The following is a 17,923-nucleotide window of genomic DNA, read 5'->3' as shown; positions in this document are numbered from 1 at the left end:
AAATTAATACATAACAAACATAACACAAGGTCGACAGCTACTTTTTGTGAGTTAAATTTACTATTAATTTCAGAAGCACTTATGTTTAAGTCTAGAGTGAACCTTCTAGGTGTACAGTACTGTGCAAAAGTCTTGAGCCATTCTCATTTCTTTATATTTAGCTTTGAAAGTGGGAAAAAGGTGCAATGATTTAGGGATAGCACACAAAGTGTCTCATTCTGTGTGTTTTTCCATCCAGGTATGTTCTTACTGCTTTGACAGTATGTTTGGGATCATTGCCATGATGAAAAAGGAAGCTTGTCAATCAGACAAAAATGTATAAATTTTCCTCATTTTTTAAAGATCACACTGCCTAACAGAAACTGTAATAATACCTTTTTGATACTATTGTTATATGTTTTAAACTGCATGATGTGTGATGTAAAATGAGCTAGAAAAAGGTGGTTTTATTTGAAGCATTTCTGAAAACAAAATAAAATAAAAACATTCTGAATTGCTACTCTGCCACGTACTGCATCTACTTTTATGACTGTAAACAGCAACATTTAAGAAGTGTTGTGTTTAATAACAGTTTCCGCAGTGTTCAAGGTAGAAAGAGTTAAGTGCAGGTTTATTCATGTGAGTCCTCAAATATCTCAAACCAGAAACTTAGTCAGTGACTTTATGTGCCTGAGCCGCATCCATCTGTGGGTTGTATGAAGATGGTACATTCCACATCCTGTTTCTAAGCTGGACAGCACAGTTACACGTCTTTCTCTGCAGATGTCTCTCACACACACACACACACACACACACACACACACACACACACACACACACACACACACACACACACACACACACACACACACACACACACACACACGCGCTTTTCCTTCCTTCAGTGGGGTATATAAGGAGAAGCAGAAGACTCCTGCATGGGGCAGCAGCAGACCGACTCCAACAAACAACAGCTTTCCTCTACAACTTCAGCTGAGGTGTGTCTGTGTCCGCTCCACATTTTGAGCTCTTTCCATATACGAAGATTGACTGGTAAGTAACAGCTTTGGTGAAACTATTTTACTACACTAAAATTCCTTTGCAATTTGGCAAATGTTTGTTTATAACTTCCAGATGTGAAGAAATGTATTTCCATCTGAGAGTCATTTAAGAACTGTTGTTGTGCAATCACAACAACTCTGAGTGTGTCTAACGAAGCTTCTAGCACATCACTATATGCCCTATCATCACTCTTACTGATACACTTTGTTGCATTTTAATTTAGTTATGTTTAGTGGGTCACATTTTCACATTTTCCACCAAATTAACTAAATGTAATAACCAAGTGGTTATAACCTGAACATTATCAGTGGGCAGTAACTGTGAGAAAATGACCAGAGTTATTAATATATGTGCAAATGAAAAAACTATAACCAGAGGTTAATCACTAACTATGCACATGCTGTGTCTACAAACCCTTTAATGCATCCCAGACTTAGTCTGCTTAAATAAAGGCTTTAACGAGAGTCTTTGGCTCTTTTCAGGGTTTTATTGTTTTACCTGCAGGGTTTTTTTTTCTGTGTCAGCAGTTGCCCCAAAAACACTGAAAAAAACAAACACATTAAGCACTCCAGTGTTATTCGAAAACAGAGAAGTAGTGTTGTAAAGTAACAAAACAGGTTTAATTATGATTACAGCTATTCAGTTTATGACAGTTTTGCAGATTCACTTCAGCATTCACAGTGTCATACTTTATCCAATCCACTAACTTTTTGAGTTAGGTTAATTGTGTCCTTTTTGCTTTAATATATTCATTTGGTGGGTATTATTACTCTCCCAAGTTAATATTTTACTAAATATGACCGTATAATAGCTCAGCTGCAAAAAGAGAAAAGGTAATGACCACTGTGGTGACTAATCAAACTGCTGGATTCAAACTTGGCCCTAGGTGTGAATAAACCAAAAGGATGCAAACAGACACAGTTGGTCTACTCAGTGACTCATTAAATCCACAAAACAAGAAACAGGACAAAAATGACATCAACCCTTCAGCCCAGATGGGGGTTACCAAAACCCTGCTTGCAACAGGCAGAGTGGGCTGCCACTGCCGTGCAGGAAGGCGTGCAGCTAGTGCCATAAAGATTACATAAGTATAGGAAAGGCTGATTTAAGCATTATATACACAAGTGCTGCTTTCATAAGATGCTTGCAGGGTGCACACTATGTGGAGTCTGTGGTAAAAACACCTGGCTCAGAGTAAAACCCACTGTTGTATAATGTGGGGGTGTGTGCTGGATGACTCATCATACAGCACAGTGAGCGCTCTGTTTTCACCTGAACCACCAGTGGCACAGATTGCCTCATTGGGATGCCTTGGAAAGACAGAGTGATGCAAAGTATCATTAAGCCCAATATAGCCTACATAATTTGAAATATCCCATGCATTATGGCACAAAACGTAATGTGGGAGGACCTCTTGGAGTGGGCATGCTGGTTGAACCTTTCATCCCCAGTAAGAGGAAATACATGTCAAACAGCTCTGCTAAGTTATACCTCTGTTTGTTTTTTTGCCTTTACTCAAGTCTCAAGTCTAAAAGCAAGGCTCTTAGCAACAGTAGTTACATGATTAAGCCAAAAACAACCCGAAGCCTCGAGGGCGTGAGGGGTGTGACTTTGACATTAAATGGATTCAAAAGGTCAAACATGCAAGTTATCTCTTTATGCATCATAAAGCATAAAGCACAACCTGATATTCCAATTCATCCTCATCACAGTTCTTACTCTGATGACTTAACCTCTCCAAGCAAAGAGTAATTTACTGGGAACTTCCAGGTGAGCCGGTGGATATCCAATCAAATAATTCCTATCCTGGCCACCATCTATTGTTTATGAATGCAGGTCATTTTAAAAAGCTAACAAAAGGCACATTATCATCAGACAACAACCACTGCATTTGAGATTGGAGTTCAGCAAATGCAATCCTCATTTTACTCACTGTTTACCAGCATGCAAAAAAGCCTGCTCTGATGTGATTGGCTAATAAAACACAGACCACAAGTGGCTGCTGAGAGAAACCACACATTTCCAGTAATGAAAAGCTTCTCCTTTGTCCTTAGATTATGTATGTGAATGCAAAGAGTAGCAAGCTTACCACCATAATCAGAGAGCTTACATTGTCAAAAACAATGGGCGTCCCAGGGGGGCTCAACCCACCAGCTCTTTGGTTGAAACAGAAACAGGCTGAACTACGGGGCTGCAGAGTGTGCTGTGTCTTCCTGTCTAATGGGCCTCTATTTGCTCTTAAGTTATACTGTATCTTTACATCTTTTCTCTCATTATTGATTAAACAGCCAGGCTCTGTTAATCCACAGCTTTATTTCCTGAGTTTTTGTATGAAGGTTTTGATATCTGAACTAAGAGTGACTACACTGCTAAAGCAGGAAACTCTCATGAGTGGGCTCAAACCACAAAGGTAGCAGCCGAATGTGCTGACCTATTACCAAAGAAACAACCGCAGTTTGAAAACACTGAGGTCACAGTGTGGCTCACTATTAGCACCACGAAGACACCTCTATACGTGGATTAACCATGAATTAAAAGCAAAAAGTTATCGATTTTCACCAGTGGCATTGTGCTTTATGTCACAACCTTTATGTAATCTGACCCGATGTTAGCAAAAAACAACTTTGAACAAATACAGACTGTTCCCTTTTCTATAAACTCAAACAGACTCAACCTTTTGACCACCAGTGACAGATATGACTGGCTCAGTAAGTTAGAATATGTAAGATATGGATATAAAATGCCCCAAACCACCTAAAGATTCAGATTTAAAAGTAAAAAAATATATAAATATCACAGTAATAAAAGCATGCAGTTACATTTCAAACATTTGGGGAAAAAACTACTGCCACTGTATAACATACAATCACTGGTACTACTAGTAGTAATAACACATACCCCCATTTTTAAATCTCCTCGTAATGATTTCAGGAGCTTTGCTTTTGTTTTCTGCCACAGCTCAGCTTCATGTACCTTTATCACCTACAATGTGTTGTCTGTCTTTCAAAACACTTTGCAAACTGACATGTGAATAAAGTCTATTGATATTATTGCCAAACTAAGTAATCTTACTTCAGTAAACACACTGAAGTAAGATTCTTTGTGGTTTCCATTCATGACTGGAATAAGTCCTTTTCTTTTAGACATGATAAATGCTCTGTGCTGAAGCTTATGTCATTTTTTCCACGTTCTGTAACCACAAAAACAAACATTATTTGTGGAGTGAAAATAAATCATAAAACACTAAAATTGTCTTTCATGACCAGGAGCTTGCAGGAATGGGAGTGACTATAAACCAAGTCTCTATCCAAGCCACAAACACACATGCAAGCCATGTGTGACATAAAAGATATAACCCGAAAAGTATTTATCGAGGCATGTGGAAGGTTTGGTTACACCCCAACTTCATCTTAGCGTGTGATCTTTTTGGACTTTAATCTATCTATATATGTATGAAAATCTTTCCCCAATTTTCCAGAGGTGGAAGGCAGATCAATTTGAAAACAGGCCTTTAGGAGCTTGACAGATGAATTGGAAAGAAAATAATTTTACCAACAGTAAATAAAACAAGATGGTTGTTGTTGTTGATGGTAATGGTGTCGGTCTTTAATTCTGTTATGGAGGTGAGCACATTCTTCTTCACTTTCTTTATGTTCTTACAGATTCTGCTTCAGTCTGTGGCATGTGCCCAGATTTGGACTTGTTTAAAGTTGCATGACACTGACTCTACTATTTCACCCAGCATTGCTAATAATTTAGTATTCACACATCCTCTCTTCCCTCCTAGTTCCTGTCTGAAATCACCCACCCTGAGCAATCACTATCATGTCTGATGAAGCTACCATCGCGGCTCCTTCTCCTGCTCCTCCCGCTCCCACTGGACCTCCTCCCAAAGTGACAAACCGTGGCCGCGCCGCAGCTCCTGCTGCCAGCGCCAACTCTGAGACAAGCGACATCCCCGAGTATGAGTACTTTATTCAACCAGGCCCCAGGGGATACCCTCCTCTGACAGGTGAAGGAGGAATTTCATGTTTATGTATGTGATACGTTTCTTGAAAATATGCATGCATTGAAGTGAGAAAAAAGTTCAGTAAACCCAAAGGGGAAGACGCTTGTCAGATCATGTAAAGAACTGGACGAGTCTGTTCTTCTCGACAGTAAGCTGTTATTTATAGAAAATTTAAAAAAAAAAGTTATTTGATGACACAGTGGGTCTTCTGTGGAGAAGATAAAGCCCCTTTCCTGTCAGTTTCCAGTACGTTTTACGCATGACTGACACATGAATGACGTCCAAAGGGGATAAATTCTGCTCACTTCCTGCTGCATGTCACTGCACTGCAGTCTGAATTACCGTCAAAGAGCTGCACACACAGAGATATCCAGATGTAACAGGAATTTATGAAAGCAATGACTGGAATTACATCAGTAAACAACCGCAAATGAACAGTCGATTGAATTTCCCTATTGGCGCAACACTTATGTTTTTAATAAGGAGAGAACAGTTCAGACTGTGTTCCCAAAAGATAGCTTTTCATCACATAAACTGTTGACTACGACCATCCAAAGGCTTTCTGTGGGAGGCAAAGCACAAAATAAGAGTGACCTTTTCAATGCCGAGAGCAGGACTGGGGAACCACTGAAGTGTAATATTAAGCCAGAGAAATAACCAAGTTAAAGTTTTCAGATAAGGTCATTTGAGGACTTTCAGCTCAGCCGTCCCCACTGCAAGTGAATAAGCTTGATAAAGTTTTGAACTTTTGAAGAACATACTGGGTTCTGAATATCATGTAGGTCAGAAATAATAAAAAAAAAAAATAAGTTTTTCTAGAAAATACAGTTTTTTTCTGGAAGCATGATCAGCAGCATCTGATATCCACTTTCTCTACAGATGCTTCTCTTCATTTTCTGTCACTCATCTGATTTCCTCCAAAGTGGGGCGATCACTGTCCTCTTGTGGTAGGAGACAAAAAAAAGAAACATTGAGAATTTATGCATCCTGTGTCTTCTCTCTTTGTTTCTCCCTGTCTGTTCAGAATATCTGGACATCAGTGAGGTGGACATGATGAAAAGGCCCGATGAGAGCAACAAGATAGCTCATCACACCGCGCTGTACCACTCTGACTATCTAATCGTGCGCAGAGGACAAGAGTTCCAGGTCAAGATCACCTTCAGTCGTCCCTACAAACCTGCTGAAGATAAGTTCGCTTTGGAGTTTGTCATCGGTGAGTTAAATCCACTAAGTACTACTCTTATCTGTGGTCCCCATGGAGCAGGTGGTAACGTAGTTTTAAAGTAAACAACTAAGGGCTTAAAGGTACTTTTTGTAATTACCCTTTACAGTATTTAACTAAAAACACTACCAGGGGACAAAATTTTACCAGATAGATGTGTTGCAATGCAAGAAACTTGATTCAGATGCAGATCAGATTCACTTTTTAGGATTTCCTTACCTGGATTATTTGGCATGCATCAAGCCGGGGTGTCGACATTTTCACATCTGTGCTTCTCTTCAAGTTTTAATTTTTCTTTTCAACCAGCCTGATCTGTTTCTCTCCTAGTGAGGCCTTAAATTTCTTCCAGGCCACTGTGACAAATAAAAATTCAAGGTGTTCTTAAATGAAGATTTCACTGATTCGCTGCACCATCTAGTGGTACAAAGTGGTATTACATGCAAAAGTCAACACGTCTCTGTCGCCGAACTGCAGAGCCCCCCCTTCGGATGATCTGATATCCTCGTGTTGGTGTTGTTCCCAGACCATCATGAAAATGTTGTTCCAGGTTCAACATTGCAAGTGACCAATCACATTGTTGTGACGTTATTCCTTTGCGCGCCAAGCCATTCGTGCATTTATGAAATTCCAATGTTGCAAGGACAATATTAATTCTGCTTACTGTTTATTAAAGGGTTACGGTTAGGGTTAGGGTCAGGGTCCGTTGATCGGCGGACAGAGGCGGTTTCACGCAGCTTAAGTACAGTTTTTTGTTTTACGCCGGTTTTTCCCGAAGTCGCAAAGGTATGACGTCACAACATTCTGATTGGTCACTTGCAATGTTGATCCTGGAACAACATTTAGTATGATGATCTGGGAACAACACCAACACGAGGATATCAGATCAACCGAGCTCCTTCAGTGACAGACTGCTGCATCCTAGATGCATGAAGGAGCGTTTCCACACGTTCTTTCTCCCTGCAGCTGTCAGACTGTACAATCAAAACTGCTCCCACCAAACACAGATGTTTACATCAGCGCTGTAATTTTATCAACCGATTCACACTACAACCTGGGTTTGCCTCTTATCTGTATTTAATTTTATTTAATTTTAATAACGGTACAATACTCAGTTTTTTGGTAACTATAGTCCTTGATGTAAATATATAAAAAATTGTGTATGTTTCTATTCTGTGTCCTGTTTGTTTGTATATGTGTCTTTCTTGCTGCTGTTACAACCAAATTTCCCCTTGTGGGACAATTAAAGGATTGTTCTATTTCTATTCTTGGTGCTACCTCAGTTTTGCATCCTGTTAATAATGTTAGTTAAGTTTGGAGTATTTCTAAATAGTTTTAGACAAAAGGCTTTATGTGTCTTTGACCCAACACAGCTGATTTAAATGGCTACATTACCTCCTCAACATGTCTTGAAGTTCTCCCGAGGCCTGGTAATGAACTAATCATTTGATTCAGGTGGGTTGACCCAGGGGGGATATCTAAAAAAAAGAGTACAGTTTTTTATTATTATTATTGCTTTAGGAACAATCAGAGCAGACCTGCATAAACATAAATCACCAGAATATATTTACTTAAAGGTGATGATGTAAATGTGCTGATGTTTGCTGCTCCCTCAGGCTCCAGCCCTCAGTTCAGCAAGGGCACCTACGTCCCTGTCTTCCCCACAAAGCAGCGTCAGACCACTTGGGAAGGCCGCATCACAAACACCTCTGACAACGTGGTCACCATGGCCATCACCCCAGCAGCAAACTGCATTGTGGGGAAGTACCAGATGTACGTTGCCGTGGTGACACCTTATGGCATCCGCAGGACCAGGAAGGAAAGCACCAGGGACATGTACATCCTCTTCAATCCCTGGGTGGCAGGTGTGCTGTGTTGTTTTCTTTTTTTATGTGTATGTCTTTGAAAGTCTGAACTGTAACATCCCAGTTTGGCTTTCGTCCTACTCAAGCACCCCACATGTTGTCTTCCCTCAGAGGATGCTGTGTTCCTGGATGATGAGACGGAGAGGCAGGAGTGTGTGATGACCGAGATGGGGATCATCTATCACGGCTCCTATGATGACATTGCTGAGAGGGACTGGAACTATGGACAGGTAGGAGAAAACAAGACTGAGGCACTTCAGGGCTTATCAGTTAAGTCTTGTGACTGACCTGAGGGTTTTTATGCCTAGTTCAACTATGGAATCCTGGATTCCTGTTTGTACATCATGGACCGGGCTGAAATGCCCATCACCAACAGAGGAGACCCCATCAAGATCGTCAGAGTAGCCTCTGCCATGGTGAGAGCAATGCTAATATGAGTGGTGCTTTCCCGTACCCTGTGTTTAATCAGTGAATATCTAAAGCCTTGTCTTTTTCCTTGCAGCTGAACTCTCGGGATGATGAAGGCGTTTTGGTGGGGAACTGGAGTGGTGACTACACCTATGGAGTGGCACCCACTTCCTGGACCGGCAGCACGGACATCCTGCTCACCTACAACAGCAGCAAGATGCCTGTCTGCTACGCTCAGTGCTGGGTGTACGCTGCTGTTTTCAACACCTGTGAGAGCTTTACTGGATCTAAGTAGCTCAAAAATGACTCTCCATTTCAAACTATTTATTTATTTATAAGAACTCTGTGGGGAAAAACAAATCTGTTAAGGAAGGTTCAGCATAAGATATATGCTGAACCTTATATACACACACCCAGCACGCCCCTGCGGGCGGTTTATCCTTCAAGCTCGGGTCCTCTACCAGAGGCCTGGGAGCTTGAGGGTCCTGCGCAGTATCTTAGCTGTTCCCAGGACTGCGCTCTTCTGGACAGAGATCTCCGATGTTATTCCCGGGATCTGCTGGAGCCACTCGCCTAGCTTGGGAGTCACCGCACCTAGTGCTCCGATTACCACGGGGACCACCGTTACCTTCACCCTCCACATCCTCTCGAGCTCTTCTCTGAGCCCTTGGTATTTTTCCAGCTTCTCGTGTTCCTTCTTCCTGATATTGCTGTCATTCGGAACCGCTACATCGATCACTACGGCCGTCTTCTTCTGTTTGTCTACCACCACTATGTCCGGTTGGTTAGCCACCACCATTTTGTCCGTCTGTATCTGGAAGTCCCACAGGATCTTAGCTCGGTCATTCTCCACCACCCTTGGGGGCATCTCCCATTTTGACCTCGGGACTTCCAGGTTATACTCGGCACAGATGTTCCTGTACACTATGCCGGCCACTTGGTTATGGCGTTCCATGTATGCCTTGCCTGCTAGCATCTTGCACCCTGCTGTTATGTGCTGGATTGTCTCTGGGGCATCTTTACACAGCCTGCACCTGGGGTCTTGCCTGGTGTGATAGACCCCAGCCTCTATGGATCTTGTACTCAGAGCTTGTTCTTGTGCTGCCATGATTAGTGCCTCTGTGCTGTCTTTCAGTCCAGCTTTGTCCAGCCACTGGTAGGATTTCTGGATATCAGCCACCTCCTCTATCTGCCGGTGGTACATACCGTGCAGGGGCCTGTCCTTCCATGATGGTTCCTCGTCTCCCTCCTCTTTCTTGGGTTTCTGCTGCCTGAGGTATTCACTGAGCACTCGGTCAGTTGGGGCCATCTTCCCAATGTATTCTTGGATGTTCGTTGTCTCATCCTGGACTGTGGTGCTGACACTCACCAGTCCCCGGCCCCCTTCCTTCCGCTTAGCGTACAGCCTCAGGGTGCTGGACTTGGGGTGAAACCCTCCATGCATGGTAAGGAGCTTTCTTGTCTTTATGTCAGTGGCTTCTATCTCCTCCTTTGGCCAGCCTATTACCCCAGCAGGGTACCTGATCACGGGCAGGGCGTATGTGTTGATGGCCCGGATCTTGTTCTTACCATTCAGCTGACTCCTCAGGACTTGCCTGACCCTCTGCAGGTACTTGGTGGTTGCAGCCTTTCTAGCGGCCTCTTCATGGTTCCCATTTGCCTGCGGGATCCCCAGGTACTTGTAACTGTCCTCTATGTCTGCAATGTTGCCTTCTGGTAGTTCAATCCCCTCAGTTCTGACTACCTTCCCTCTCTTTGTTACCATCCGACTACACTTCTCCAGTCCGAACGACATTCCAATGTCATTGCTGTATAGCCTGGTAGTGTGGATCAGTGAATCGATGTCTCGTTCACTCTTGGCATACAGCTTGATGTCATCCATGTACAGGAGGTGGCTGACAACTGCTCCGTTCCGTAGTCGGTATCCGTAGCCAGTCTTGTTAATGATCTCACTGAGGGGGTTCAGGCCTATGCAGAACAGCAGTGGGGACAGAGCATCTCCTTGGTAGATCCCGCACTTGATGGTAACTTGTGCTATGGGCTTGGAGTTGGCCTCTAGTGTTGTACGCCACATCCCCATTGAGTTCCTGATGAAGGCTCTTAGGGTCCCATTGATCTTGTACAATTCTAGGCATTCCAGTATCCAGCTGTGGGGCATTGAGTCATAGGCCTTCTTGTAATCAATCCAGGCAGTGCACAGGTTGGTCAGTCTGGTCTTGCAGTCTCGGCTGATTGTTCTGTCTACCAGTAGCTGGTGTTTTGCGCCTCTGGTATTCTTGCCAATTCCTTTCTGTGTCCCGCTCATGTATTGACCCATGTGCCTGTTCATCTTAGCCGATATGATGCCTGACAGGAGCTTCCATGTAGTACTGAGGCAGGTTATTGGTCGGTAGTTGGAGGGGACCGGTCCCTTCTTGGGGTCCTTGGGGATCAGGACCGTCCGGCCTTCAGTTAGCCATTCCGGGTGGCTCTCGTTAACTAGCAGCTGGTTCATTTGTGCTGCCAGACGCTCGTGGAGTGCAGTCAGCTTCTTCAGCCAGTAGGCGTGAACCATGTCGGGCCCTGGTGCTGTCCAACTCTTCATACTGGAGACCCTTTCTTGGATATCTGCCACTGTTACTGGACCCTGTTCAGGGAGGTCGCTGTGGTCTGCCCTCAGATCCACTAGCCACTGAGCATTGCCGTTATGGGTTGCATCCTTCTCCCATATGCTCTTCCAGTATTGCTCCGTCTCCAGCCTTGGTGGTGCTGTTCTCTTATTGTTCCCTTGCCACTGAGAGTACACCTTTGCTGGTTCTGTGGAGAACAGCTGGTTTATTCTCCTGCCTTCTATCTCTCTGGTGTACCTCCTCAAGCGGCTGGCCAAGGCTGTGAGTCTTTGCTTGGCAGTTTCCAAGGCCTCAGGTATGGACAGCTTGCTGTATTTCTTAGGCACCTTATTCGTCGCACCTTTCTGCAACTCCGTTAGTTGGCTAACCTCCCTCCGTGCTACTTTGATCTTGCCCTCTAGCCTCCTTCTCCATGGAGGGTACTGCCCCTTGTGGCTGTTCAACTTGTAGCCAAGCATCTCACTGATCACTGCTGCCGTATTGTAGATCAGCTTGTTAGTGTCGGTAATCGTGGTTGTAGGTATTGCCCGTAGTGCTGCATTAACATCATCTAGCAGACCTTCTGAGGGTACTTCACGTAATCTTGGTAACCGGCTACGGGGGATCCAGGTTTCAAGCTTGGCCATGATCCTATTTTTCAGGTCAGTTCCTCTCGCACTCAACGATCCTTCTCCTATCGCACTTGGGGCTATGTACCCAATCTCGGGTGGGGGTGATGATATCTCCCCACTGACCTGGCGTCCTGACTCCTCCTTGCCGTAGCATTTGTGTTGTACCTCGTCAATCTCTAGCTGTGAGAGCAGTCCCTTCTTTCGAATGTTGGAACACTGAGCTACTAGTTGTTTCGCCGTCATTGTGGATGTTGGGTATCGAAGAATCCATAGGTCCCTCATCCTATTCATGTAGCCCCTTCCGCCGGGGTTACTTGCGTAGTAGCATTCCAACAACGCCCTGTTTTCGTCCCTTGCCCACCGATGCCTTCTTGTTCCAGTAGCCCACTTTTCGTCAGGGTGCCCTGGTTCCTCAACACCTGACACGGACCTTGTTGATCCGGGCGACGTCCGAGCCGGCATGCCTTCATATTTATCTGTCTCGCTCATGTCTGCGGTAGGCTTGCTTAGCATAGGGGGTCTAGCCTTAGGACCCTTACTGGATACAGACGCCCCAGGCAGGAATCGAACTTGCGATCCTCTGTTCCAAAGGCGTGTAGTCTAACCACTACGCTATCCAGCTGCTGTATATATATATATATATATATATATATATATATACACACACACACACACACACACACACACACACACACACACACACACACACACACACACACACACACACACACACACACACACACACACACACACACACAGCATAATGGCCACTACTCAGTGACTGCTCTGGTTGGAAAAAGAAAAGGGAAAGCCCTTTGGCTCCCTTCATCTTTGACCTCACGAAAAATGTCCATAATGAGTTTATGGTCTCTAGTTCCTTTAGATTCTCAGTCAGGTCCAACCCTGTCTTGGTATGTCTGATTTTATTAAAATACATAAATAAATAAATAAATAAACAAAAATATAGACTAAGATAACTGCCAAAATCCTCAGTTTGGGGGTTTAAACATGATGTCTGCTCATCATTGGTTGATGTCACAGTGGGTGCCTTTTACATACAGTCTCCTTTGACTCTGCACCAGCTCACTCAGTTTAGAACCACATTTCTTAAGCTCTTGACTCCCGCCCTTGTTTTTGATTTGACTGTAAGTTCTGCCTCTGCATTTCAGTCTTACGCTGTCTGGGCATCCCATCTCGGGTCGTCACCAACTACTACTCAGCTCACGACAACGATGGAAACTTGAAGACTGACATAATCATGGATGAAAACGGCAAGATTGATCGAAACAGAACCAGGGACTCCATCTGGTACTGAAACTTTCCATTTAACAGATATCCTGAGATTTCTTTACTTGCCTTGGTCTACATGTTTTGCACTCCTGTTGGTAGGTGTCTGTTAACACACTTCAAATGGTAGTACTCAGAATCAGACTTTTTTGTTCTCCAGAGAATTGCAACAAAATTTACTGAGAAATAAATTTACAGTATTCTCGTAGGAGCACCAGATAATCAAGATTAAGTAATTGATTCTGAAAATATACCTAAATTAAATTATTAGATACAAACTAAACTGGATTATATATTTACCACTGTTTCTTTTTTTGTCAGGAACTATCACTGCTGGAACGAGTGCTACATGTCCAGACCTGACCTCCCTCCTGGCTTTGGGGGCTGGCAGGTTGTGGATGCAACACCACAGGAGACCAGTGATGGTGAGCAAAAATTTAGCAAAAATTTAGTAATAAGGTTAGGGAATTCTATAATCTCCTCCCTTGGTTTTCCCAATGCTGTAGGGTTAGGTCAAAGCAATGTAAAAGGAGAGGCAAATGTTTTCTGTGCTTTGAGTCACACTGATTTTTTGATTTTTCCTTTGTAATCCATAAAGGCATGTACAGATGTGGACCTGCGTCAGTCCAGGCCATCAAGCACGGACAGATTTGCTTCCCATTTGACGCTGCGTTCGTGTTTGCCGAGGTGAATGCCTTTGAATTACTCTCTTTCTAGAATTACTGAGAATGTGTTTGTATTTAATGACGTCGCTCGCTGGTTGTTGTGTTTTATGACCAATAACCAGGCAGTTTGATGACAGAAGGCACACAGTATTTGTTTTTACAGTGCCTATTTCTTTCCTTCTACAGATTAACAGTGATGTGGTGTTTCATTCCCGGAGGAAAGATGGGACCATGGAGCCAGTCAGAGTGAACCGAACTCACGTAGGCCGCCTGGTTCTGACCAAATCTCCAGGAGATGTGACCCGCCGCGACATTACAGATCAATACAAATTTGCTGAAGGTCAGGGACTACATCGAACACAAATGTCAGTGTTTCAGGAAGCAGCAGATCTGTTTTCTGTGCTGGAGCCTGAGCTCAGAATGCCACAGTAAATGAAGGAGCAGCTTTAAAATGTGCAAAATGAATGCAGTCACCTTGACATCATGAAATAATGAAAAAAAGAAAAGAAAATGGAAACACTTGAGCAGAAACACACTGTTAGGCTTCATTTTTACAGTGATGGATTACCCTGCTCCGCCAGTCTCTAAGTCAGTGTTTAAATCCTTGGAGCTGAAATGCCAGGTGGCAAGTTCAAACGGGAGAACAGCTCATTGTTGGCACTCTTGAATGCTGTCGGGCATCATGAACTCCAATACGGTTGCCAGATTAGGCAGTGTTTTTAGGAAAACACTGTGAATTTGAGTTATTTTCATTTGGAAATCAGCTCCATTTGGCATCGTGCTGTATTGTTTTTATCCACAGTTGGTACTCTGGACTAAAAGACTCCTGGTGCTTCATTTATCACAAACTGGGCAAAGATTAGACGATTCTGAGACAAGACCATTTTAAAAATGCAAAGCAAATAAAAAAGGACGTCAGAATTTATTCTGTTAATATACAAACACACTAATGTTTTTCAAATGCCCAACACAGGCAGCACAGAGGAGCGGACAGTCCTGGAAAAAGCAGAGGAGTACGGCTGCAAACGAGAGAAGTCCAGCCCTCCCGCGGCTGATGTGGACGTGGTCCTGCCCAACCTGGAGATCAGCGTGGGTGACAACTTTGAGCTGAACGTGGAGTTCGAAAACAAGAGCGATGAGCGCCGCACTGTGGACGCCTACATCAGCGGGAGTGTGGTGTATTATACTGGAGTTGCCAGCACCGAATTCCTGTTCCTGACCCCCAGGGTGGTGATTGAACCCAAAATGAGTGAGTCAGGTGTACGGCATGGAAATGAAGAGGCATAGTCATGAAACCACAGATGATTACCAAATGTAGACAACTGTTTCAGTGTAATCCTGAGTTATGGACAAATGTCTGCCTCGATGAGTATTTAATCTTTTATCTTATCTCTAACTTTGATTTAAGGAAATATACACACATCAAAGTAGAAATATTTTTATATTTAACAGATAAGAAGGAGGTGGCAATTGTGGAGTCGAAGAAATATATGAAGCGTCTGGTGGAACAAGCTAACCTCCACTTCATTGTTACGGGGAAGATCAGAGAGACCGGTCTAATCATCACCGCAATGAAAGTCGTCACCCTGCGCAACCCCAAACTCATCATCGAGGTCTGAAATGATTCCTTGTGGTGGCCCCCGAGAGATCAAACACATTGCGTCTTAAGGAAACGCTAGCAAATAGAAAAATGCTGGAAAAGCACACAAACACAATGGAAATTGAATAAAAAACAACAGAAGCAAAACAAGGAAATACCACAAAATCCAAAAATAAATAAATAAATAAAATCACAAAACAAAATGAAGTGTTTCACCATTATGTGATGGAACAGCTGTGAAAGTGACAAGCTAACAGTAAACGGCTAATAGCAAACATATGACTCGTGTGGTTAAAACACACGATACCTGTATCCTTTCTTTCCTCTCGACAATGATGAACCCTCTGCTTCTTTTAAGTGAGCCTCAGTGTAACACTGCACGTTTCTTCACTGCTGCAGTTCGTCCGTCATTTTATCTTGTCCCTAGAAACACTTTGTTTCACAATTTATTTATTTTTTGTCCTTAGAGTTTTTTTTTCTATTTCTGATGTGTTTTGTGTGCTTTTGCAGCATTTTTCTCTTTGCTGGTGTTTCTTCAGTTGCAGTGTGCATCCTACATCACATTAAAGACAAACCTGGTTCCACTCGGGCAGTTTACTTTGCTTTTATTACATGTTTGATGTCCTATCCAGCAACTGTTTATCATATACAAAGTTGGATTTTGGGGGTAGATTTTTTACATTTCCTGTGTGTACTTCAGGTGTCTGGTAGAGGCAAAGTGAGTGAAGAGATGATAGCAACTGTGGAGTTCACAAACCCCTTCAGCTTCAACCTGGAGAACGTCTACATTCGCATGGAAGGACCTGGGATGATGGAGCCAAAGTCCAGGTATTACAGGTGAGTGATCATGAACAACTGTTTGTATAAAATATTTCCACATAAAACCAAAAACTGGTTTCAGTTTCATCTTATTCCTTTGGATGAGATTTTATAACCTCCAAATAGTAGCAAAAGGAAAAAAAACAAAACACCTATTTCAAAGGATTCTGCGTCTTGCTTTAATATTTTTGACGTGTTTGTCTTTTCTCAGGTTGGTCATAGGAGGCTCTTCTCTGACCTGGACTGAGTATTTCACTCCGCAGAGGGCCGGGACAAGCAGGGTGATCGCCACTCTGGACTGTCCTGCTCTCCGGCAGGTCCAAGGCCAGGCGTCTGTCACCATCAACCCCTGAGAATTGCTACGTTCACAAACGCCCAGCATTATTTAGCCTCAGTTATTCTTTTACCACATATAGGCCTATATCATTGTTATGCAACTACAGTTTTTCAGCTACATAGCTTCAGCATTGCTGATATTGTTTTCAAATGCTGCACAGATAGTAGTCAAATTAATAGCTAGCTGCTAAATGGCTTATATTTTATATAATATAATCCGGTTGTTAAGTGATGACGTGACAAATCCTACTTCCGTGCCTAAAGTAGTCTGCGTTTAATATGGCTTTTGTGTTGTTAACATGTTTAATGTTTTGTATTTTCTTCTATTTAATCTCAAAAAGCTCCTAAAACAGTCAGTGATCACTGTTGACCTCCCTCGGCTTTTATTACCGCTAATCATTTATTTAAGCTCAGTTTTTAAAACCTTAGGATGTAACTACAGCCCAGCCCATGCAGCAGTATATGAATGACTAACCTCGTATTGTGGATGGATTATCTCAGTTGTTGTCCTGGCTGAAGTTTGGTCCTTTTACAGCATCCTGCCATGCGATTACATTTGTTCCTGACCACCGAGAACACTCACGTTAACTTTTATCGAGTGGAAAAAAAGTTAGCTTGTTTACATTATGCTAACATAGCTGTGTCGCTAGCGGTCATGAGGCACATCATTATATACCAGCTAGCCAAACTTCAGTAACCCTACAAACGTCACTGCTGTTTAGTTTTCTGTCTTCATTTATGCTGGAAGTGATAACAGAGCTGTACGTTTGAATTTGTTTCCAAAACCCCACAGTCAGGACATGCTATATTGTATTTAGATAGAAGCTAGCGAGCTAACTTCCTGCTAACTTCTAACTCCGTTAAATGTCATAAATTCCGTTTTCATGGATGCCTGGATGTTAAACTCAATTGTTACACCTGGTAGAGCAGAACGCTGATCATTTTATTAAAGATGAAAGACTTTAGACAGTTTTTCAACTCTCAGTAATGCCATAGTGATCGTTTGATATATGGACCTGCAGCGGAGTTTAGGCCCAGACACGGCTAGTGACGTCAGACTTAACGAACGGATATATATAACAGATTCAGTTTTGTAGTAAATGAACTCCAAAGGAAACATATAGAGCCCTTTTCTTGTAAAACACATTTAGCTGTGGACAAAAATGCCACAGACAAGAAAGATTATCATCCCACTGGAGCTTTTCTCTCTTCACTCATGTTTTTAACTCTCATTTTAACACAGTTAACTTTTTTAACTCTTCTACCAGATGGTTTACTATGTTTAACAGTTACTTGATTATGAATTCAAATATTTTTTAGATGTTGTTTGCATAATGTCACCACAATTCAAATGAAATGTCACAGTTTACGAATGGACCAGGCAATCATACAGTAAATCTTTATTAGAGTATTGTGACATGTTCTTGGACTAATTAGATGTGATTCAAAGTGCT

General features: G+C 42.8%; 1 protein-coding gene across 1 annotated transcript; it reads left to right on the top strand.

Annotated features, from left to right (window-relative positions):
* The first annotated feature begins 877 nt into the window (after positions 1–877).
* Positions 878–17,162, top strand: f13a1b (coagulation factor XIII, A1 polypeptide b). Its single transcript, XM_085398227.1, has 15 exons — positions 878–1,032; positions 4,829–5,053; positions 6,075–6,263; positions 7,886–8,134; positions 8,246–8,364; positions 8,443–8,550; positions 8,637–8,811; positions 12,932–13,070; positions 13,371–13,474; positions 13,648–13,736; positions 13,901–14,054; positions 14,688–14,963; positions 15,167–15,327; positions 16,015–16,151; positions 16,345–17,162. Exons 2-15 carry the CDS (start codon positions 4,867–4,869, stop codon positions 16,484–16,486), a joined length of 2,229 nt encoding a protein of 742 aa, XP_085254353.1. The 5' UTR covers positions 878–1,032; positions 4,829–4,866; the 3' UTR covers positions 16,487–17,162.
* The last annotated feature ends 761 nt before the right edge of the window (positions 17,163–17,923 follow it).

The sequence above is a fragment of the Rhamphochromis longiceps genome, linkage group LG3 (genome assembly GCF_057381845.1).
Source record: "Rhamphochromis longiceps isolate RC_006_pf linkage group LG3, R_longiceps_female_GT1.1, whole genome shotgun sequence".
Taxonomy (NCBI): Eukaryota; Metazoa; Chordata; class Actinopteri; order Cichliformes; family Cichlidae; genus Rhamphochromis; species Rhamphochromis longiceps.
Note: the sequence above shows the minus strand (reverse complement) of the source record. Positions and strands in the feature narration are given on the sequence as shown.